The sequence below is a fragment of the Carcharhinus amblyrhynchos genome, chromosome 19 (genome assembly GCF_965287045.1).
Source record: "Carcharhinus amblyrhynchos chromosome 19, sCarAmb.v2.hapA, whole genome shotgun sequence".
In the NCBI taxonomy this organism is placed as follows: Eukaryota; Metazoa; Chordata; class Chondrichthyes; order Carcharhiniformes; family Carcharhinidae; genus Carcharhinus; species Carcharhinus amblyrhynchos.
Window position 1 is genome coordinate 30,214,480 of NC_137342.1, and position 24,117 is coordinate 30,238,596.

The 24,117-nt window shown below is 39.2% G+C and overlaps 1 protein-coding gene across 3 annotated transcripts in view; it reads left to right on the forward strand.

Moving 5' to 3' along the window:
• The window catches only part of armc10 (armadillo repeat containing 10), a 31,124-nt gene extending 7,054 nt beyond the window's left edge, over positions 1-24,070 (forward strand). The window contains exons 2-7 of one of the 3 annotated variants that reach the window (XM_080207481.1): positions 4,443-4,588; positions 5,174-5,308; positions 7,405-7,473; positions 12,314-12,490; positions 17,400-17,471; positions 21,942-22,151. In XM_080207481.1, the coding sequence (XP_080063607.1) occupies positions 4,443-4,588; positions 5,174-5,308; positions 7,405-7,473; positions 12,314-12,490; positions 17,400-17,471; positions 21,942-22,034 (692 nt within the window). In that variant the 3' untranslated portion in view covers positions 22,035-22,151. Of the gene's footprint in view, positions 1-4,442; positions 4,589-5,173; positions 5,309-7,404; positions 7,474-12,313; positions 12,491-17,399; positions 17,472-21,909 lie in introns of all 3 variants that reach the window. The other 2 variants (XM_080207479.1, XM_080207480.1) reach the window with 2 other exon arrangements.
• The last annotated feature ends 47 nt before the right edge of the window (positions 24,071-24,117 follow it).

The following is a 24,117-nucleotide window of genomic DNA, read 5'->3' on the forward strand; positions in this document are numbered from 1 at the left end:
TAATTCATCTTTATAGTTAAATTATGTAGCTAAATAAAAATTGTTTGATTAAATCTCCCTGGTTCATCAGTAGAATCACACTTGGAGTGAAACATCCTATCCTCATATTAATAACAAAATAAAAGATTGTTGGAGTCTAGTCTGCCTTCATAATATATTTTGGGGTTTCTGCTCTGGTACCCTACACTGTTTACACAATTTAAATGATTTCAAGGGTTTGTGTTTTTTGTTATTGATACTTTAAAGGATCTGGATGATTGACACTTTCATTCACTTGCAAAAAAACTTTCTTTTCAACAACCGTTAGCAAGTGTGAGGTTATCCACTTTGGCAGGAATAATAGTAGGAGGGATTACTATTTAAAGGGCGAAAAGCTGCAGCATGCTACAGTGCAGAGGGACCTGAGGGTCCTTGTGCATGAGTCGCAAAAACCCAGTCTGCAGGTGCAGCAGGTGATCAAGAAGGTGAATGGGATGCTGGCCTTCATAGCGAGGGAGATAGAATATAAAAGCAGGGAGGTCTTGCTGCAACTGTACAGGGCACTGGTGAGGCCACAGCTGGAGTACTGTGTGCAGTTTTGGTCGCCGCACTTACGCAAGGATATTTTGGCCTTGGAGGGAGTGCAGAGGAGTTTCGCTAGGCTGATACCGGAGATGAGGGGGTTGGACTACGAAGAGAGACTAAATAGACTGGGTCTGTACTCGTTGGAGTTTAGAAGGATGAGGGGGATCTTATAGAGACGTATAAGATAATGAAAGGGATGGATAGGGTAGAGGTAGAGAGATTCTTCCTGCTCAGAAAGGACAGCAGGACTAGAGGGCACAGCCTCAAGATAAGGGGGGGGGGGATGCAGTTTAGAACGGAGTTGAGGAAGAACTTCTTCACTCAAAGGGCGGTGAATCTCTGGAATTCTCCGCCTGTTGAAGTGGTGGAGGCTACCTCACTAAATATATTTAAGACACGGGTAGATAGGTTTTTGGCAGACAAGGGAATTAAGGGTTATGGGGAAAAAGCGGGAAAGTGAAACTGAGCCACTTCAGATCAGCCATGATCTTATTGAATGGCGGGGCAGGCTCGAAGGGCTAGATGGCCTACTCCTGCTCCTACTTCTTATGTGTTTATAAGAGAACATTATGAACGAGTTATCTTTTGCATATCCTTCTGTCACTACAGTGTTCATTGGTTTTAGGCAGAGCTGGGCATTGGGGCATTGGTGGAAAGGCATAGATTGGCATTAGAAGTGTGCAGAGACCTTTTGAATTTACCTTTTAAAAGCTCCTCTTGTGCAGATTTGTATCATAACTCCTATGAAGGGCCATGAACCACAACTGTTTAAAAACTTAGCCTGACTCCATAAAATCTGCAAAGGACTAGGGCATGTCTGTCTCTGCAATGGAGACAGCCAGGTTGGGAGTGTCAGATATGTGCTTGTGACAGGTTTCAGGCTTTAAAGCCGTTCCAGAATATCAGGCATCCTAGGAATTGAGTTGTGAATCCTGGAAACAGAACCATCCTGTCATTTTTAAAGGGCTTCTGAGTCATCCCAACTCAGTGAAAGCCCAGACATATACTTCAGTAATGGGTCATCATATGGAGAAAACTGATGAGGAAAAGAAAATTAAACTGAACTAATTTCACCAAATCTTTCCATCATCAACAGCTGTTAATAAGTTGATTGGATACAGTACTTTAAATACTTCCACATTTTTTAAATAACCTGGTTTAAAGGTAAACTCTTAACTCTTTACAAGTTCTCTTTCTACAGTTAGTGAAGATAGAATCATGTGGCCTTAATGACAGCATAAGATAATGCTACAGTATTCAGTCGCTACAATAACTGGTTACAAACAGTAGGCAAGATTGTACCCACTTTCTCCCTGGCCCAGATTCTCCAGTAATGGATTTATGTCAAAAGCTTTTTGAAAAGTAATCCAAATGCCACAAAGCGAGTAGCTGCAAAGCACAAGTGCCATAACCCATGGTCAAATGTATTGATCCTACTGCTAATAGTGCAATTTATCTTTCAACTCCACACCAGTGTAATAAAACACAGTACAAAATTAGACTAAGTAAATTAAGTAAGCCAATTTGTTTATCACGATGGTTACAAATTCAACTGGGTTTTGTGTGAATACAGTAGATGTCAAGTAATTGGCAGTCTATGATTTTAGGCGGATACTATCAATTGGTCGCTGGCTCATCAACTATCAGAAGTTCTGAACTCTTTCAGCTGCACCCACAATGTTGGCAAAGGAAGAGTTGAGAAAAGGGAGAATCAGTTGTCTTATCAATGATTTGATTGATTTGATTTATTATTGTCACGTGTCTTAGTATACAGTGAAAAGTATGGTTTCTTGCATGCTACACAGACAAATCATACAGGAATGCTAATTTATCACCAATCAAAAATATCTTAAAAAACTAAAAATTATTTTTAATTCAGTTTCAGACTTAGGTTTGCAGCTAGAGTGGTATATTTAAAAATGCGACCTAAATTTACTTGTAAATAACCTTTTAAAGAGGGAATATTCCATTTTTGCCCTTGTATTTAATACTTACATTCCTTGAGATATATATCCTCATGTGTTACTTTTTTGAAACTGGATAGCCATCTTTGAAACCTTAATTAATGATCAGAATTTTAAATTTGTAATGAAAACAATTATTTATTTGAGCAGATTTTTAATTGCAGGTATTTTCATCTGCTCTTTGGATTGTGTTATAAATGTCTATGGTCTCTTTCAATGCAGAACTTTAAGTGGCCATGCAGGTGCAGCAGGTGGTCAGGAAGGCTAATGGGATGCTGGCCTTCATAGCGAGGGGGATTGAATATAAAAGTAGGGAGGTCTTGCTGCGGCTATATAGGGCATTGGTGAGGCTGCAGCTGGAGTACTGTGTGCAGTTTTGGGTGCCGTACTTACGCAAGGATATTTTGGCCTTGGAGGGAATGCAGAGGAGGTTTACTAGGCTGATGCCGGAGTTGAGGGGGTTGAGCTATGAGGAGAGGCTGAATAAACTAGGCTTGTACTCGTTAGAGTTTAGAAGAATGAGGGGAGATCTCATTGAGACGTATAAGATGATGAATGGGATGGATTGGATAGAGGTGGAGAGACTCTTCCCGCTCAGAAAGGACAGTAGGACTAGGGGGCACAGCCTCAAGATAAAGGGGGGGCGGTTTAGAACAGAGTTGAGGAGGAACTTCTTCACTCAAAGGGTGGTGAATCTCTGGAATTCTCTGCCCGTTGAAGTGGTGGAGGCTACCTCGCTAAATATTTTTAAGAAGTGGGTTGATGGGTTTTTGATAAGAGAGGGGATTAAGGGTTATGGGGAGAGGGCGGGAATGTGGAACTGAGCCACGACAGATCAGCCATGACCTTATTGAATGGCGGGGCAGGCTCGAAGGGCCAGATGGCCTACTCCTGCTCCTATTTCTTATGTTCTTATTAGCACTAAAGTGACTGTCCAAGGTCAAGATTTTTCTTTTATTCATGTCACATGACTCCATGAATCAACCTCACAAAGGATCAGGCTGCTTCCCAAGTCATCAGCATTGTATTAGACAAAAGAACTGGATTGCTCATTAAAAGGGAATGTGTGTCACTAATCAAGAGCTTTGGGTGGCTGAGCAAAGTTTCACAAAATCCACAAAAACTGTCAATAAAACCTGCTTCTTCAAATGCAAGATCATAAATCATGCTACTGCCAGATCTGCAGCTCCAAAACTTTTAATCTAAGTGGCAATGCCATGAAGAGAAATTTAACTGCAGCAAATGTGTCACTGCCTTTGATTTTAATAAGGGCAAAGCTAAGATGATTACTTCCCAGCTGTTTTCAATGAAGGATAATAGTGATATAATTTCCAGAAAATTATGGATTGGTCATTTTCATATATCTCTGGAAATCTCTCTGCTGAAACTGTGGATAGACCATTAGAATAGCACATGCAAATTCTGTGCTTTTGTTTTTACTCATATTCTGGCCTTTTGTAAAAGCTTCAATGTGGCTGAACTCTTTGTGGGAACAGTTATTACCATCTTCTGCCTTGTTCCTGCCCAGTTGTGTAAATCAGCTTGGAGTTTATCAACCAAACACAGAAAGTTAACTCGGGGTCAATTAAGTCAATTCTTTCTGAAAATGTGCATTGCTATTGTACTTGAATTTAGCCTTTGGCTTAGATTGCTTTCTTGACCCTCATCGGTTTTCGACCGAAGTCTTTGGGTGGGATTTTTGTCCCGAAACTGTAAAATCAACAGACTTCTATATTCCACCCCTAGCCTGCTCTGACTCGTGTGGATAGCAGCTTGGTAAAATTCTGGCCTTTATTTTTTTTTGCATTCCTATCCAAAAATTGAGAACTCTTCTTGGCAGAAAAAGAATAACAAAGTGATTGAAGGCTTTTTGTTTTAAAAGGATTTATGTACTGTTTCCTCCTCTCCTGTCAGAATGTGTACTTGAAAAATCTGCAGATAGCTTGGAACAGCAACATCTACAAGTGATTCTGAGCCTACTTCAGGAGACCTCTGATTCTTCTACTCGAGAACTAACTCTGGTAACTCTAGGTAACAGTGCTGCGTTCACTACTAATCAGGTACACCCAGTTACATTTGTCATCCATTTTAAAAAGTTTAACAAATTTTAAGGATCAGTTCTGACATGAAGATGGTAAAAGAAAAGAGCAATGAAATCAGAAAATGCTGGATAAACTCAGCAGGTCTGGAAGCATCTCTGGAGAGAGAAACAGAGTTAATGTTTCAAGTTGAAATGACCTTTCTACAAGACTAAAGAAAAGTGAAATGTAAAGAATTATATAGTTTGAAAGGGAGTGGAAGAGATGGGACAGAATAGAGGAACAGGGATAGGTTAGGGCAAAGGAAAGATTGACAAATTTGTCAAGAATCTAAGACAAAAGGGAGTGTTAATGGTGCCACTAAGGGATGAAGAGTACTAATAGTAGCAAAAAGTAAGATAGCAGAATGTGTTAATGGAAGCAAGATGGCCATGTGGGCGAGGGGTGGGGATGTGTTGTGGCAGGCCAGGGAGCTGAAAAGTAACTAACAACAAAGTACAAAATGTTGGGAGGCTGGTCTCATGAGTTACTGTATAAAGTTGCTGTATTTTCCTAATATTAGAATGTAAGAATTCTTTATATTGACCCTGGCCTTTATATTTTCAGGATCTGATTCGCAGCCTTGGCGGTCTCAGTGTTGTTGCAAATTGCTTATCTGATGAAGTCACATCAGTCAAAGTTAAGGCAATGAATGTCCTGAATAATCTCTCCATGAATGTTGCTAACCAAGTAGAGCTGAAGGTAATGAAACATTATTGTGCTTAAGTTAGAAAACCGTCTTGCAGTGTGCTAACTCAACAGTAGGATTGCTTCCTCATTTTTGTACCCAACTGTGCACAGTTGCACCTTTCACCTTCTATTTATGTTCCAAAATGATTATGACCGTGAGGTGCAATCATTTTTTTGCATAATTTTTTAACTTGGGTCAATGTAAATGCCCAATTTGTGTACAAGATTCTACTCGGCAAACAAGTGTGATTTATCACATAATCAGTTTTAGATGATGCTGGTTGAGGGAGAAATGTGACTAGAACACTGAAAGAAGTCGCTTCTTCTCTTCAAATCGTGCCTTGAAATCCTTAACATCCATCGGAGTAGGCAGATTAGGTTTAGCATAGCATCTGAAAGAAAGAACCTCTGAAACTCATTGTTCCCTGGGATGTATTACATTGACAGCTGAGGTAATGTGATCAAGACCTAATAGAGCTTGAACACCTAACATTGTGACTGCAGTCAAAAATGCTACCTAGAGAGTTAAACCAGTACAAACTCTAAAATATTTAGAAACTGTATATTGTAGAGGCCCAAGAACAGCATCAGGCATACCTAAATAAAATGAGGTGTCAACCCTGTGAAGGTGCAACATAACACAATTGCAGTGGGATCATGATCAATTGGGCCAGTGGGCTGATGATTGGCAGATGGTGTTTAATTTAGACAAATGCGAGATGATGCATTTTGGTAGATTGAACCAGGGCAGGACTTATATTAAAGAGTTAATGGTAGGACGTTGCGGAGAGTTATAGAACAAAAAGATCTAGGGATACATGGTCGTAGCTCTTTGAAAGTGGAGTCACAGATGGACAGAGTGGTGAAGAAGGCATTCGGCATGCTTGGTTTCATTGGTCAGAACATTGAATACAGGAGTTGGAACGTCTTGTTAAAGTTGTACAAGACATTGGTAAGGCCACACTTGGAATACTGTGTGCAATTCTGGTCACCCTGTTATAGAAAGGATATTATTAAACTAGAAAGAGTGCAGAAAATATTTACCAAGATGCTACCGAGACTTGTTGGATTGAGTTATAAGGAGAGATTGAATAGACTGGGACTTTTTTCTCTGCGGCATAGGAGGCTGAGGGGTGACCTTGTAGAGGGGCATAGACAAGGTAGATAGTCAATATCTTTTCCCAAAGGTAGGGGAGTCTAAAATTAGAAGGCATACGTTTAAGGTGAGAGGGGAGAGAATCAAAAGTGTCCAAAGGGGCAATTTTTTCACACAGGTACAAGACTGGTACAATTTTATCTTTTAAAAAGCATTTAGATAATTACATGGGTATGATGGGTATAGAGGGATATGGGACAAATGCAGGCAATTGGGATTAGTTTAGGGGATTTTTAAAAAAAAGGGGATGCTTGGACAAGTTGGGCCGAAGGGCCTGTTTCCATGCTGTAAACCTCTATGACTCTATAACTTCTTGTTTGCCAGTTGGCATAAGCATCAAGTGATAGGTGGAGCTAAGTGATACCATGACCAGCAGATCAGATCTAAGCTCTATAGTCCAGCCACATCCAGTCATGAATAGTGGTTGACAATTAAATAACTCGCTGGAGGAGGCGGCTCCACAAATATTCCCATCCTCAATGATGGAGGAGCCCAGCACATCATTACAAAAGATAAGACTGAAACATTTCTTACAATCTTCAGTCAGGTGTGCCAAATGGATGATCCAACTTGGCCTCCTTTGGAGGTCCCCAACATCACAGATGTCAGCTTTCAGCCAATTTGATCCACTCCACATGAGATCAAGAAACTGCTGAAGGCACTGAATACTGCAAAGACTATGGGTTCTGGCAATATTCTGGCAATAGTCCTGAAGATATGCTCCAGAACTTGTAGGTCCCTAGTCAAGATGTTCCATTACAGCTACAAACTGGCCTCTACCCAGCAATGTGAGAAATTGCCCAGATGTCCTGTACAGATGACGTATCCAACTGGGCCATTATCGCACTATCAGTCTACTGTCAATTGTTAGAAAAGTAATAGAAGGGGTTATCAACAGTGTTGTCAAGTGGCACTTGCTTAGCAATAACCTGCTTAATTTGGGTTCCGCCAGGGCCACTCAGCTTCTGATCATTACACCTTTGGTCAAATATGGACAAAAGAGCTGAACGCCAGATATGAGGTGAGAGTGACTGCCCTTAACATCAAGGTAGCATTTGATTGAGTATGGCATCAAAAACTGGAGTCAATGGGAATTAGGGGAATACCCTCCGCTGATCAGATTCAGACTAGCACAAAGGAAGATGGTTTTAAGTGTTGGAGGTAAATCATCAAAGTTGCAAGACATCACTGTGGGAATTCCTCAGGGAAGTGCTGTAGGCCCCAACCATCTTCAGTTGCATTTTCTATCCTGCACCCTAAAAAGCAGGACAAATCAAACCTGACCAATTACTGCCCCATCAGTTTACTCTTGGTCATTAATAAAGTGATGGAAGGGGTCATCCACTGTGCTATCAAGTGGCACTTGCTTAGCAATAACCTGTTCAGTTTGGATTCCATCAGGGGCCTCTCAGACCTTGACCTAATTACAGCCTTGGGTCAGACATGGACAAAAGAGCTGAACTTGAGGTCTGTCCTTGATATTAAGGCCACATTTGACCAAATGGATCGGAGCACCCAGGGGAAACGCACAACAGCATCCTGCTTGATCAGCACACCGTCCAGAAATATTCACTCCTTTCACCACCAGTGTGCAGTAGTAACGGTGTGTGCCATCTACAAATGCACTATAGAAACATACCAAGGCTCTTTGGACAGCATCATCAGTGGCATGGTGGTTAGCATTGCTGCCTGAGCACAAGGGACCCGGGTTTAATTCCGGCCTTGGATGACTGTGTGGAATTTGCATATCATCCCCGTGTCTGCATGGGTTTCCTCCAGGTGCTCCAGTTTCCTCCCACAGTCCAAAGATGTGTGGGTTAGGTTGATTGGGTATGTTAAATTGACCCTAGTTTTAGGGAATTGGCAGGGTAAATATGTGGAGTTACAGGAAAAGGGCATGGGTGGGATGGTTGGTGTAGACTTGAAGGGTCAAGTGGCCTCCTTCTGCACTGTAGGGATTCTATGGATCTTCCAAACCCATGAGCATTACTATCTAGAAGGAGAAGGGCAGCAGATAATGGGGACATCAACACTGGAAACTTCCCACTAGGTCACTCACCACCCTGACTTGGCAATGTATTGAACTTCCTTCACCGTCGCTGGGTCAAAAGCATGGGACTCCCTCCCTAACAGTGGGTGTACCTATAGGTTGCAGCAGTTCAAAAAGCAGCTCATCGCCATCTCTTCAAGGGCAGTGAGGAATGGGCATAAATAGTGGCCTAGCCAGTGAAGCCCACATCCCTTGATTTATTAAAACAAAACTCAGGGCAAGATTCGCTAGTGTCCCCTCAGCATATTTCTTGGTCACAGGAGGCAGTGCGCGGTTCGGTGTTGGTGGGATCTTCTGATCCTGCCACTGTCAGTGGGAATTCCCATTGAAGCCACCCCGTCCTACCAGGAAACCCATAGCAGGGGATGCGTCACTAGCGGGATTAGAGAACCCACTAGCATGAACCGCCAGAGGATCAGTGTTTTTAAATATATACTGTTTGGCTTGTGAGCCTTAATCCTACTCATGAATGAATTTGGAACCACAAGTAGCCAAATTAAGTGGTTGAAACAAATTCAAAGGACAAGTCTTCAACAGTAGTTTAATACTACATATAAATCTAGATTACCAGTATGAAGTAAGAATGTTCCTGTGTATATTTTTCTTAAAGGACAACAAGGGCCGGAAATCTGCTCTCACGTTTCTCAATTTTGCTGTTTCACCAACTGCCAGTAAATGCAGATAAACTGTTATGGGTAACTTTCTTTTTTATCCTGTGAAAAGTGTCTGCCTGTGTTCCTGGCTACAATGGATAGATTAGTATTGTGCAGTCAATTGCAGACATGACGCTTTCTACCACCATATAGAATATTAGAGTTCTCCACTATAAAGCCCAGATGGTGGCAAGAGAGAAGGAAGATCAAGAAGCATTGAAGGGTCAGGGTAGGGATTTTGGGAGGACAGAATATTTGAAGGAAAGTAAAAGAAGAAATAAAGGAGAACAGGGGTCCAAGTGAGGTAAAGAGAGAAGATAAACTGGAGTTAAAAGTGATGCACTCTGGTCTCGAGTGGCAGCCAAATAGTGCACACAAATGAACACAGAAAACTCATAGGACACAAGCCTGGCTATGAAGCCGTTTAGGCTACATAATATGTGTAGACTTTAAGGAACATCTTGAAGGAGGAGAAAGACTTGGGGAGGGAACCCCAGTGCTTAGGACTTTGACATCTACAGTGATAAAGCAATTAAAATCGAGCATGCACAAGAATTGGAAGAGTTCAGCGATCTGGATCAGCTGTAGGGGCTGAAGGTGGTTACAGAGGTAGGGAGGGACGAGGACATTGGGGCACTTGAAATGGGAATTAGAATTTAAAAGTTGAAGTATTGCCAGGCCTGGAGGCACTTAGATCAGTGAATACTGGCTGATGGGTGAATTGGATTTGAAGTATTAGCTCACACTGCAAGTTAGCAGAGTTCCAAATAAGTGAAATTTATGGAAGATCAGTGGATTGACTGAAGTAAGGTAAAAGTTCTGCTCTGTGTATGGGTAAGAAATTTGAGCGTGCAGTTAAGTAGATTGATGGCTGCCGGTGTAAAAGGAAAGCCAAAGGTTAATCAGTCAGCAGATTGAAAGTGAAATTATAAATGAAACAAACACTCCACTCAGCAAGCGCAGCAGAATTTATCAATTTTATTTAACAGTCTTCCTATAGCTTCAGTGAAAGGTACATATCCTTGGTTTAATTGGACTCCCTGATGATTTACAGCATCAAGGCAGCTCTTTTTAATGTACTTCTTTCTTCCCTCTTACACATCACACTTCCTTTATCAAAGTGACCAATCAAGATGACACATTTAATTGTTTTATTAAGGCAACATTCTAAGTGTCAGTTACCTTAAGCAGCCATGTCACGCACTTGTAGTGAGCGAATTATAGTTATTCAACAAACACCAGATTTGCTTATTAGCTGTTGCATTCATTTAAATTTGCCATAGACTAGATACCAGCAGATAATATTGCAAGAGAAAAATACTGCGGATGCTGGAAGTCTGAGATAAAAACAAAAGTGACAAAAATCCACAACAGGTCAGGCAGCATTTGTGGAGAGAAATAGAGTTAATGGGCAGAATTTTACCACTGTAGTGGCAATAGGGCCTTAAAATACGGTGAACCATTCAAACCATCTATTGACTTGGCAGGAATGGAAGATCCCAATGTTTCAGGATGATGACCTTTCTTCAGAACTGAAGAAGGATTGAAGTATAAGAGTATTTTAAGCCAGTAAAGGGGGAGGGACATGAAGAACAATAAGGTAGGTCTATACTAGTTGGAGGGAAGGATAGATCAGTCAACAAAAGATTTAATGATGCAGAAGACAAAGAGAGTGGTAATAAGTATAGTAAGCAAACAAGTAAAAGGCTATGTAGCAACCATCTGATTGCAACATGAAGGGATAAAGAAGAAAACCAGCAAAAAAAAATCCTCAAAATATCCTATAGAACAAGATGGAACAGAGGCAATGATCTGCCAGATAATAAGGCCTTTCTTTTAGGTCACTCCCAGGTACTGTTTACCTTAATCAGACAGAGTAACTTGTGCATTATGGCTGGGTCTGTAACCTTGACAACCAAGGGTTATCAGCTCCAATCATAATTGAAGCCAGCTGCTTTTGTTCTAAAGGTGCCTGAATGGACTTCACAAAATACTTAACTGTTTTCCCAGAGCTCATTCTGTGGTTTAAAGACAAATTTTAAGGCCATTTATTTTGCAGAATTTTTAAGTGTGTTTAGTTTCAGCAGTATTTGGAATCAGAATCTTGGCCACACCCTATGGTTGGCCAACTTTTCAAATCTCAAAAGAGAAAAGAAATTGTTTCTAACAAAGAGCTATTTACTGCTGGCACCCCAGAAGTTGTTGGATCGGCTAAGTTCAGCATTGCTGTCATTGTTAATGTGAGAACTTTAGGTTTGGCAACTGATGCCACTCTTATCAAGTTAAAATAATTTTATATGTCCCAGCCTGTAGCACAATTTCTCAGGGCTTGTTAGCTCCAAGATAGTTTTTAGGCAAATACTTGCCTAAGACAGACAGAAGTTTTGCTGTCTGTTCTTTACAATTGAACAGCTACCTAAAATTCAGAACACTACAGGAGGGAAATCCTGTTTTAAGAATGACCAAATTACCAGAAAATTCATGTTTTCAAAGAAAAGCTTTTATTTAAATGCAAGTCTGTCAGAACCCAGGCACTCCCTAAAACTCAAAAACAGTTTTTTTATTGTTGTTTTCAGTCCTCCTCTTCCATTAGGGACCTGCCTTGCTTTTGTGCCTTTTAGTATCACATCATGGAACGCGTTTACCTACTTAGTAAGGAGCTCTGTGTGACTGTTTTCCTATGATACTTGAAACTCATAGGAAGATAGGGACATTCCTGCTTAACATTAGCTCTATAACGCTACTGGGTCAAATCCTTCTCAGCTAACATAAGTACTCCCAAATGGGAAGGATTGTTTGTTCAGAGTCTGGAAGAATGACTGTGTGACAACTATATTTCAGATCTATCATAATTAATGAATTATAATAGTACAATTTCTTGTTTCCATATTTTACTGTGTTGGACTTGTAGTTTTTCAAGAGTACAGTGGACAATATTAAAGATACCTTTCTCCCACTGCATCTGTATAAACTTATCAATTTCCAAACAAGCCAACCTGTGATCTCTTTCTGGTAAGGATGCGTATTTAATTCTTAAATAAATTGTTTTGTACTGTATGTTTACTTTATTTTGAGAAATTAGGTATTTAAATGTAACTATGTGGTGTCCACTCAAAGGATGTTGATACTCATTCTAAAAAACACTATATTTGTTATAGATTTGGATCCCTCAAATATTGGAGATCGTAGAAGCCACCACATTAAACTCTGAGTTGCAAGTAGCTGGCCTTCGAGTGCTGACTAACATATCTGTTACCAACAATTATCATCACGCGATGACCAACTCCATTCCTTACTTTCTTAAGCTACTAGTAGAAGGAGCTGAAAGCGTAAAGGTATGAGTTGCTGACTGCTGAAATTTTGGCTTTCATAAAATAAAAATGATGTGTCCAAGGGTACAACATTGTTTATTAACTATAATCTGTTCACTTCAGAGTGGCATATGAGTTTTAATAAGGTGAAAGACAGATTGTAGCATTCTTCCACTCTCGGCACACAAGAATAGCATGGTCAAATGCAGAATAAAGATACTTTTATTGTACCTGAGCAATATTCCTCAATTTTTTTTCTTCAGGAGATCATTCCAAGACATCTACCTTGCCTGTTTGAACTTAGCCATTTCAATACAAACCACCCTGTGGCTTCTATCAATGAGGAATCATGTAATGCTTAATTAGGGATTTTTTTAATGTTGCATTCTTGTACCCACTGAGTTATGATGAGCCAAAAATATTTGACAAGCTGAATTCTTGCTGCCATTATAATGATAGATTCAGTGGAATGAAATGTACATGGGGAATAAAGCCCACGTCATCAGAATGCCAATTAGAACTGGCATCCAGGAAAATTAGATTGGTGCAGTAAATTGAACAATGTCCTTTCACCCAGGCACTTGAGTTCAAATTAAGCCCAGGCTGATAAGATAAAAGTATCCCATCTTCTTCTGTCTGTCAGGATTTTTTTTTTTGCTTATTCTTTCACAGAATGTAGATGATGATGTTAGACCAGCATTTATTGCCTGTCCCTAAATTGTCCTTGAGAAAATGCCTTATATCATTATTTAAGAAAGGTGTGAAAGACAAGCTGAAAACTGTAGGCCAATCAGTCTGACTTCAGTGGTAGGCAAGTTATTAGAAACAATTCTGAGAGACAGGATAAACTATCACTTAGAAAGGCACAGATTGGTAAGGGATAGTCAGTATGGCTTTGTTAGGGGAAGATCATGTCTTACTAACTGAATAGATTTTTTTGAGAAGTAACAAGGAGGATTGATGAGGGAAGCATACTGGATATTGTCCACATGGGTTTCAATAAGACATTTGACAAGGTCCTACATGACAGACTGGTCAGAAAAATGAGATCTCATGGAATATAAGGGAAATGGCAGGTTGAATCCAAAATTGGCTCAATGACAGGAAACAAATTGTAATGGTCGATGGATGTTTTTGGGAATGGAAAACAGTTTCCAGTAGTGTTGCACAGGGCTCAGTGTTGAGGCCCTTGCTGCTTGTTGTATGTATTAATGAGTTAGACTTAAACTGGGTGGTATGATTGGGAAATTTGCAGATGACATAAAAATGTGCCATGTAGTTGGCAGTGAAGAGGATAGCTCTTGACTCTGGAATGATATCAATGGTTTGGTTGAGTGGACAGAGAAGTGGCAAATAGAATTCAATTCATTAAAGTGTGAGGCAATGTATTTGGGGAGGGCAGACATAGCAAAGGATTACTCAATAAATGGAAAGTTATTGAGAGACTTTGGAGTATGTGTACACAGGTTCTTGAATGTAGAAGAACAAGTGGACAAGGTGGTCAGGAAAGCATATGGCATGCTTTCCTTTATTGGGCAAGACATTGAATATGAAAGCAGGGATGTAATGATGAAACTGTACAAAATGCTGGTTAGGCCACAGCTTGAGTATGTGTAGTTCTGGTTATCACAATACAAGGAGGACATAATTGCTCTGGAGAAAGTGCAGAGGAAACTTACAAGAATGTTATCAGGGCTTGAAAATTGCAGTAATGAGGAAAGATTGGATAGGCTAGGGTTGTATTCCTAGGGCAAAGAAGGCTAAAGGATGACATAATTGTGATGCACAAAATTATGAAGGGCCTAGACAGGGTAGAAAGGAAAGACTCGGTTCCCCAAGTTGAGGGCTCAGTTACCAGGGACATAGATTTAGGGTGCTTGGTAGAAAGATTAGGGAGAACATGGGGGCAAAATCTTTTCATCCAGAGGTTGAGCACCTGGAATTCACTGAATTTATACTCTACCTGGATCTGCATCTGAAGGGATGTAACCTGCAAGACTTGAACCAGGTGGTGGAAAGTGGGATTAAAAGGAGCAGTTATTTTCCTTTTTCACTTTTGTGGCTGGTGTAGACATATTGGGCTGACTGGCTTCTTCCTGTACTTTAACTTTTGTGGTTCTCAAACCACTAAACTCCATGTTGTGTAGGAATAGCCACAGTGCTGTTAGGAAGGGAGCTCCAGGATTTTGATCCAGCGACATCAAGGAATGGCAAGGATGTTGTGTAACTTCGAGAGGAACTTACATATGATTTTGTTCCCATTCATCTGTTGCTCTTGTCCTTCTAGGTGTTAGAGGTCACAGGTTGGACAGGGCTGTCAAAGGAGCCTTCTACACAGCACAAACTGTTGCCAGTGTGGAGAGAATGAGGTGGTGAATGGGATGCCAGTCAAGCTGCTTTGTCCTGGATGATATCAAGGTCTTTGAGTGCAGCTCCAATAACATTCAATCACAGAATTGTTATGGAACAGAACAGGCCATTTGGCCCATCATGTCTGCACAGGCTCTCCAAACAAGCATTGTGGCTTTTAGTGCCTTCCCATCTTTTCCCCACATGCCTGTGCATTGTTTCTGTTGAAATGCTCTTGTAATGGCCTCCTGAATTGAACCTGCCCCCATCACACTTCTAGGCAGTGCATTCTAGACCTGAACCATTCATATGAAAAAGTTTTTTTCTCACATCACATTTGCTTCTTTTGCAAATCACTTTAAATCTGTACCCCCTCATTCTTCTTTCTTTTACGAGCTGGAACAGTCTCTTCCTATCTATTCTGTCCTGTCCCCTCGTGATATTGAACATCTCTATCAAATCTCCTCTTGGCCTCCTTTTCTCCAAGGAGAACAGTCCCGACCTCTCCAAACTATTCTCATAACTGAAGTTTCTTAATGCTGGAACCATTTTTGTAAACATCTTCTGCACTCTCTCCACTTCATTCACATCTTTCTTATAGTGTGGCACCCAAAACTGTCCCCAGTATTCCAGCTAAGGTCAAACTAGTGTCTTTAATAAGTGCAGCATAACCTTCATGTTCATGTACACTATGCCCCTATTAATAAAGGTCATCTGTACTATGCTTTATTAACTGCTCTTTCCACTTGCACTGCCACCTTCAATAATCTGTGCACATATACATTTAGGTCCCTCTGTTCATGCACTCCTTTAAGAATTTTACTCCTTATTTTGTATTGTCTGACCATGTTCTTGCTACCAAAATGCATCACCTCACACTTCTCCACATTAAACTTCATTTGCCAACTATCTGCCCACTCCACCAACTTGTCAATATCCTTCTCAAGTTCTATACCATCACTTTCTCAGTTTACAGTACTTTCAAGTTACACAAACGTTGACAGTTCCCTTACAAACAAAGATCGAGATTTTCATATATATCAAGAAGAGCAAGGGTCCCAATACTGACCCCTGGAGGATATCAATACAAACATTCCTCCAGCCCAAAAGACATTCATTGACCATTACTCTCTGCTTCCTATTTTCAATCAATATTGTATATAGGCAATTGAAAAGTATTCCATTGGACCCCTGTCTTATGCCTTATACTTGATGGATAGGCTTTGGGGAGTCAGGAAGTTAATTACTTGCCACATAATTCTCAACATCTGACCTGCTCTTGTAGCCATGTTGTTTATATGGCGAGTCCAGTTCAGTGTCTGGTCAATGGTAACTCAGTCTCAGTCTAGTTTCTAGTGAGCTTAAGAGTATACACACAACTATCCTAATTTGGTATCGAGGACAACAAATTGGCTGATGTGGGAAATGGGAATCAAAGTATCTTTGGAGCAATAGGAATGATGTTTCCTGCCTAAGGCACATTGTGGGAATTGCGTAGAGAGGACCTAACCACGGAGTACTTTATGTTGACCTTGGGTGTCAATTACTGGGTACTAACCCAGTGGTTAGTAAAATATTACTGGGTACTAACATCCTTTCATCTTGTTGATGATAATGCATAATTTTAAATTTAAAGTATTGTATTTCTGCAAGCAAATTTCTATGAGATGCTGTACTTTTTGATGGAGTTCTCTCAATAGACTTCTGTGTTTTTAGATTGTTATTAAACATTGGCCTTTAAGCATAAACAATTATATAAAATCAGATCATAGCACAGAAAGTAGAACTTCAGTATGTGTCTAGAATTGCATGTGCACTGTTCTATTAAAGGTTTATGCAACCTAGGCAAAACAAGTGCTTGATGAGAAATAGCATAATTATGTAAATTTAGATGAATATATTTTGGTTTCATTGGAAGCAAAGTCTCTTTGATGATCAGTAAATTATTCTTAAGTAGTTAAATCATACAGATCAGAAACATCACAGGTTTGGTATACAGCTGGTGCAGTAATAGGAAGCAGGGATTGATCATTGTGCCCATGGGTTAGGGAAAGATAAATTGATCAGGGTTCCAATTTTGATAGCTTTCCAATTGCCCCTGCTGAAATTTTGAAGTCATATGAGGACGAAATACACATCTTGGTTGTGATGTTCCATCACTTACAGATCACAGGGGAGACCATTTAGAACAGAAACGTTTTTATCCAGAAGTGGTGACAGTCTGACTTGCTGCCTGGGAGGATGGTAGAGGCAGGTTGTCTCACATCTTTTAAGAAGTACTTGGATGAGCACTTGGCACAGGCCAAATGCTGGCAGATAGGGTTAGATGGGAGTTCAGGTGTTTCTAATATGTCAATGCGGACTCAATGGGCCAAAGGGCCTCTTCTGCATTGTTTGATTCCATGATTCTATAGCCTGTTCACACTTGTGAAAACGCATGTAAAAAAAATTAATGATTAGAGGGTGACTGGTGCCTAATGAACTACATACACTGAAGCCTCAAAAGGTAATGGCAGGTGATCTAGGTTCAGTTTTTATAAGCGGCACTTTTAATGATTTTTTTTAAAAATTTGTTTATAAACAGGTTCAGGTATTAAAAATCCTGGTAAATTTGTCTGCAAACCCAGGCTTAACTCACGATCTACTCTGTGCTCAGGTAAGATGATAAAGTTATTAATTGGAGCTGTTTTGCTTGAAACTTGATTTAAACCAGATACAGATTGATAGAAAAGAAATCTTTTTATTCCATGTCTAATGGTTCATAGGTACTGTCAGTCCTAATGTAACACTTTGTTCAGAATGATCTTCACTTGTTTTATCCATTTACATTATTTTATGTTTGGTGGGGCGAAGATCATGATTTCCAGAAAGTTTGAACAGATGTCCAGTACATGCAGTTTTAAACAGCTTTACTACCAGTTTAGATTTTGAGTTTACCTTCTAGTTCCAATATTGATTTGGTATCCTAGATAATTGACATTGATACCAAAATGTAGTAGAAGTGAAGAGAGTAGCTAAAGTAAATGTTGGTCCCTTGGGGAGTTAATAGTGGGGAACACAGAAATGGCTAAGACACTAAATCAATATTTTTACCTCTGTTTTAAAGGCAGAGGTATTGAGTACCATCCTGGTAGTAATAGAAAATGCAGAGGTTATAGAAAAAGGGGAACTTAGAACTATCATTATCATTAGGGAAAAGTACTGAGCAAACTATTGAGATTGAAAGCAAACAAGTTCCGTAGGACTAATGGCCTCATCCTAGGATCTTAAAGGAAGTGGCTTTGGAGATTGTAGATCCACTGGTTACATATTCCACATTTCCTTGGATGTGAGAATGGTTCCTATGGATAGGAACAATGCCATTATAACCTCCTTATTCAAAAAAGGAGGAAGGCAAAATGTAAGAAACCATAGTCCAATTGTTTAACATTTACCTTTGGGAAATTGCCAGAATCCATTATGAAAGAAGTAATACCAGGACATTTAGAAAGTCAAAATGCAATCCATGGTTTCATGAAAGGTAAATCATGTTTGATTAATTTACTTGAATTCTTTGAAGATGTAATAAGCATGATGGATAATGGGGATTCTGTAGATGTTACATATCTGGATTTCCAGAAGGTATTTAATAAGTTGCCACATGAAATGTTAATACACAAAGTTAATTCACATAAGATTAGGGGTAATTTATTAGCTTGGATAGAGGATTGACTAACCAATAGAAAGCAAAGTCGGATAATCTTTTTCAGATAGGCAAGATGTAAGTAATGGGGTGTCACATGGTTCAGTCCTCGGGCCCAACTATTTACATCTATTACAAATGACTTGGATGCAGGAATAATAGACAGCATAGCCAAATTTGCAGATGACACTAAAATAGGTGGGATTGTAAATTGTGGTAACAAAATAAATTAACAAATGGATATGGATAGCTTAAGTAAATGGGACAAAATTTGGCTGAAGGAGTTTAACATGGATAAGTGTGAGGTTATCCATTTTAGTAGAAAAAATATAAAGGCAAATTATTATCTAAATAGAGAGAAACTTCTGAGTGCTTTGGTGCAGAGGGATCTGGACCAAAGTATGCAGTACTTTGCAAGTACACCAAGTAATAAGGAAGGCAAACGAAATTTTGGCATTTATTGCTGAAGGAGTATAATATAGTGAAGTGTTGCTGCTGCTACTGTACAATGCTTTACTGAGACCATACTTAGAATATAGTGTATAGGTTTAGTGTCCTTACTTGAGGGATATAGTTGCATTGGAAGCGGTTCAGAGGAGGGTTCACAAGATTGATTCCAGAGAAGAGGGATTTGTCTTACGAAGAGAGATTGGGCAGTTTGGGCCTGTACTTCTTGGAGTTTAGAAGAATGAAAGGAGATGTAATTCAAGATGACAAGGGGGAATTGTCAAAGTAGATGTGGAGAGGATGTTTCCTCTTGTAGGGCAATCTAGAACAAGAGGTCATAGTTTTAGGATAATGTGTAGCAAATTTAAAGCAGAAATGAGGAGAAATTACTTCTCTCACAGGGTCATAAGTCTATGGAAGTCACTACCAGGTGGTGGTGGATTCTGGGACATTGAATAGATTTAAGGAAGAGATGGATAGATTTTTAATTAGTAAGAGTTTGAAGGGCTATAGTAGATGGGCAGGAAAGTGGAGTTGAGGCCAAGATGAGATTAGCCATAATCGTATTAAATGTGGAGCAGGCTTGAGAGGCTAATTCGCCTACTCCTGTTCTTAGTTCTTATTCTTCAGAGTAACTGAAAAAGTTATTGCATGAGTGTAGGATTTAGTACCACTGTTCCTTTTTGATTAACCAAATGGTTAGTACATGTGTAAACCCAGTTTTCTGAGAAAGCCACACAGATACGTTTGTTTATTCAGTGCTTTGTACCTTCTCTTCACTTACCAAATTACAGTGAGCTCAGGCCCAAATGTGTGAAAACCTAGGCATAGAAACAAGTGTGTTTACCAAACACATGTTTACTAACAGATATTAACCAGTTAAAACTGGTCAACTAGCAAGCATGTGACAAGTTACTTGCAGCTTGCATATAAAATGTGAGCGATTACCATCAACCTCCTCACACAACATAGCCTATCAATCTTTTGGCATTCAGGACTTTGGGTTGCAGAGAACCAAGCAGTTATTGCCATCAAGGCACTGAATCCTAGACATATGAGTGTTCTTATGGTCTATTGATAATGTCTTCCAGCAGCTGTCAGCCCAAGTGTCAGAAAATTTGTTTACGTGATGGATATCTGTCTTTAGTGTGGCGGAAAGATCTTGGAGGTTACAATATGCAGGGCATCAAAATCTATTTTCACATACACGCTGTTTAAACCAGATGCATGTCTAGGAGTTTGCACAAAGGCTGTATACCTCTGTGTAGGGTTGTCACTGTGGAGACATTCCTGGAGATTTGATGATATGATGTCTGCAAATGTCATTGCATTTGCCTAAAAAGATTGGATCCCCTGTGATTGATTATATTTGCTTGTAGTTTTGTGCTGTGATTGATTATATTTGCTTGTAGTTTTGTGCTGTGATTGATTATATTTGCTTGTAGTTTTGTGCTACTTACTATCTATTGTGTAAGAACTGGCAGTTGATGAGGAGAAACCACTGGCTCCTTGTTCTGCAGGGAATACTGAGCCCCAGGTCCACCTCATTCCTCCAGTTCCCCTCTCTCTGCCTGAACTTAAACCCCCTCTCCAAGATACTAATACGCCAGGACTATGGGCCCTGACAATATTACCATAGAATCCCTATAGTGCAGGATGTGGACATTTGGCCCATTAAGCTTGCACTCGCTCTCCAAAAAAGTATCTTATCCAGATCCACCCCCTGCTGAAATGTTCAGCACCATTTGTAAGTTCTCAAATATTGAAGCAGTCCATATCCAAATTCAGCAAGACCTAGACAATACCCAAGTTTGGGCTGACTAGTGGCAAATAATATTTGTGCAACACAAGTACCAGGCAATGACCATCTGCAACAAGAGAGGATCTGACCATCTGCAACAAGAGAGGATCTAACCATCACCTTTTGACATTCAATAGTATTACCATTGTTGAATCCCCCATTGTCAACATCCTGAGGGTTACCACTAACTATAAACTGAACTGGATTAGCCATATAAATACTGTGGCTACCAGAACAGGTCAAAGGCTAGAAATCCTGTGGCAAGTAACTCAGGACTGTCCAAAACTTATCCACCGTCTAAAGGCACAAGTCAGGAGTGTGCTGGAATATTCTCCACTTGGATGAGTGCAGCTCCAACAACACTCAATAAGCTGAACACCATCCAGGACAAAGCAGTCTGCTTGATTTCTACCCATCTACAAACATTCAACCCTTCATGACTGACAAACAGTGAAAGTTGTGTTTACCATCTACAAGATGCATTTTAGGAACTCATTCTAAACTCATGACCACTACCATTTAGAAAGACAACATCAGCAGTTACCTGACTTGAAAATATACCACCATTCCTTCACTGCTGCTGGGTCAAAATCCTGGAATTTCCTCCCTAACAGCAAGAATTTCAGGAATCTTTTTGTATATTTGCAATGGATTTCACCCACAGAATCTTCTCCCATATTGTCACTAATAACATAGGAATTCATATGGTGACTTTATTGTTGGGATAATATCCCAATTTAAAAGAAGTTCAGTTAAAATGTTTTCTTCTGTTCATTATGCAAAATTAACACTATTTATTGCCTTAATTGAATAGAGTGCAGCTTCCTTTAAACTGAATCAACAATATATCCTAATTTTAGCCCCCAGAAATTATGCCACACTTGTAGTGGTTTTTCTGACCAAGATGGCCAGTTATTGTGGCTATTAAATGCTGGAACAGATTCACTGATTACAAGTGGTCTTGGCAAAGACTAGCTTCAGAAATGACTTGTGTTCGGGACATTTACAGATGAGCCATTCCCAGTTTTTAAAGCAAGGAAATATACGGCTGTAGATGTAATATCCAGTTTTCACCACGATCAGAATACTTGAGGATCAATTGGACCCTTATTTTAAAATGTAAGTTATAAACTATGTTGTGAATTCATTTATACTTTGTTCTAGGCACCATTGTCGTTCCTTTTATTGTTTGACAGCTACGTAAACAAAGATGTACTTCTACGACTGCTGATATTCGTGGCAAATCTGAAGGAAAATTTGAATCTGTTAGAGGGCTCTATTCAGTATGAAATGCAATCTCTTTATACAGTACTATTTGGGAATCCAACATCATTTTCTCATAAACTTGCAATGCTCATGTTGTACCAAGATAATGAAGTGAAACAACATGTTGCTAGAATTCTTATCAAATGATTTTAGATATGTTTTCTTTGTATTATTTACTTAATCAGTTTTGTTTTAATGACTATACAAGTTAAAAGCATAAATTTGAATGTAAATACTGAAATACTACAGTAATTTAGCAAACCAAGTTTTATTCAATGTCAATATTTGCTTTTGCATAAGCTGAAGGGGGTCATTTGCAATTCCCATCAAAGTTATTCTTAGGCTAATGTTGTTTTGCTGTTACTTTATTTGTATAAAAGTAATAAGGTCTTAATCACAAAAAACTAATCACAGAAAAACATTTAAAAGTTTGTGGGTCTAATAGTTACAATATTTTTACGTGTAGTGACTTCATAATTACTGAAGTATTGTTATGAATCATTGTAAACTAATGTAATATAGATTATGATGTCTTTGTTTTGTCTAAACATTTAATTTGCTCCACTTATCGTTCTTTTCTTGATTTTGGGATGTTAATGATGATGATTGAACAAGTTGCAAAGACAATTAAATGAGGAACAATCTCCCGTGTAGTTCCCAGAATTAAATTTTAGCTGGGCATGCCGAGAATGGGTAGAGGCGGCAAACGGAACTAGTGAACCCGTACGTCACAAACTGAAGATGACATTCAGATTTAGGATGGCACAGTGGTTAGTACTGCTGCCTCATGGCGCCAAGGATGTGGATTCAATTCCTGGCTTGGGTCACGTATGAGGGGTCTGCACGTTCTCCTTGTGTCTGCGTGGATTTCATCCGGGTGCCCTGGTTTCCTCCCACAGTTCAAAAGCTGTGCTAGTTAGGTGCATTGACCATACTAAATTCTCCCTCAATGTATTCAAACAGGTGCCAGAGTGTGGCCACTAAGAGATTTTCACAGTAATTTCATTGCACTGTTACTATATTTGTGACATTAAAATAAAAGATAATGGGTCCCTATGAGAATAGAGAAAATCTATGTACAAATTGACAACACAACGTAAAACCTGTTTCCATTACTTAAAAACTTTACTTTTTCCCATTTTAACATTCTTTATGTATAAAGAAAGGGCACTTGCTGAAATAAGTTTAAAAATCAACCTTAAGCCTGTACTCTCATTCTTGCTTTTTTGTACATTTGAGATTAAATATATAGTATGCAAGGTAAAGATTTTTCAGTATGAGCCAGATCTTTTTAGATCTATAGCAGCAGTGGATATAGATTGAAGTTTAATATCCAACCTTCAGACAAGAAATCCATTTGCCTCTTATGTTCGAGACATTTAAAATAGTTAAGAGTTACCTTGTGTTTATTTATCCAAACAAAATGTATCATAAAATAGTCACTTCTATGGAATTTTTCCATCAGAATAATGTGTTATTACTGAAAAGAAGCACAGTGACTCAAGTAGAACCACCACATTTTGTATGTCATAAAGGAATTCCCATCAGAAACCATCAGCTAGAAAATAGCTTTTAAACATATTGGTGTTTGGGAGGATAACTAGAGTCAAGGAAGTGGACATATTTCTGCACAATGAATTATCATGTCTATCTATCAGTGACCCAGAACATTGTAAACAATTAAAGTAGTAATTTTAGTATATGTGAAAATTCACATTATTTTCAACATATTTTTTGATTAAAACAGTATGATGTTTTACAGAAACCATTACCTTAATAAACAAATAAACAATTTAAGAGTCATCATTGCTCTTACTTTGTTAACCCATTGTAATTTCTCCTCCTTTTGTGCCTTATCACATTATCTGAATGTCCTAAAATGCTTCATCTCCATTCAGGGATTTTTTGAAATGCAGTCAGTCTGAGTATATCAAGCTTCCACATACCACAAGCTGCAAGAATGTCCAGTTAATGCACTAGTCATTTAGTAGTGTGGTTGTTTAATTTGCCAGGGTAACCATTGTTCTTACACTGAAGTTAGTGGTTACAGAAAAGTAGCCTTTTGTATTTATGTAAAGGAAAAAAAACTTACTCTTTTAAAGAAGA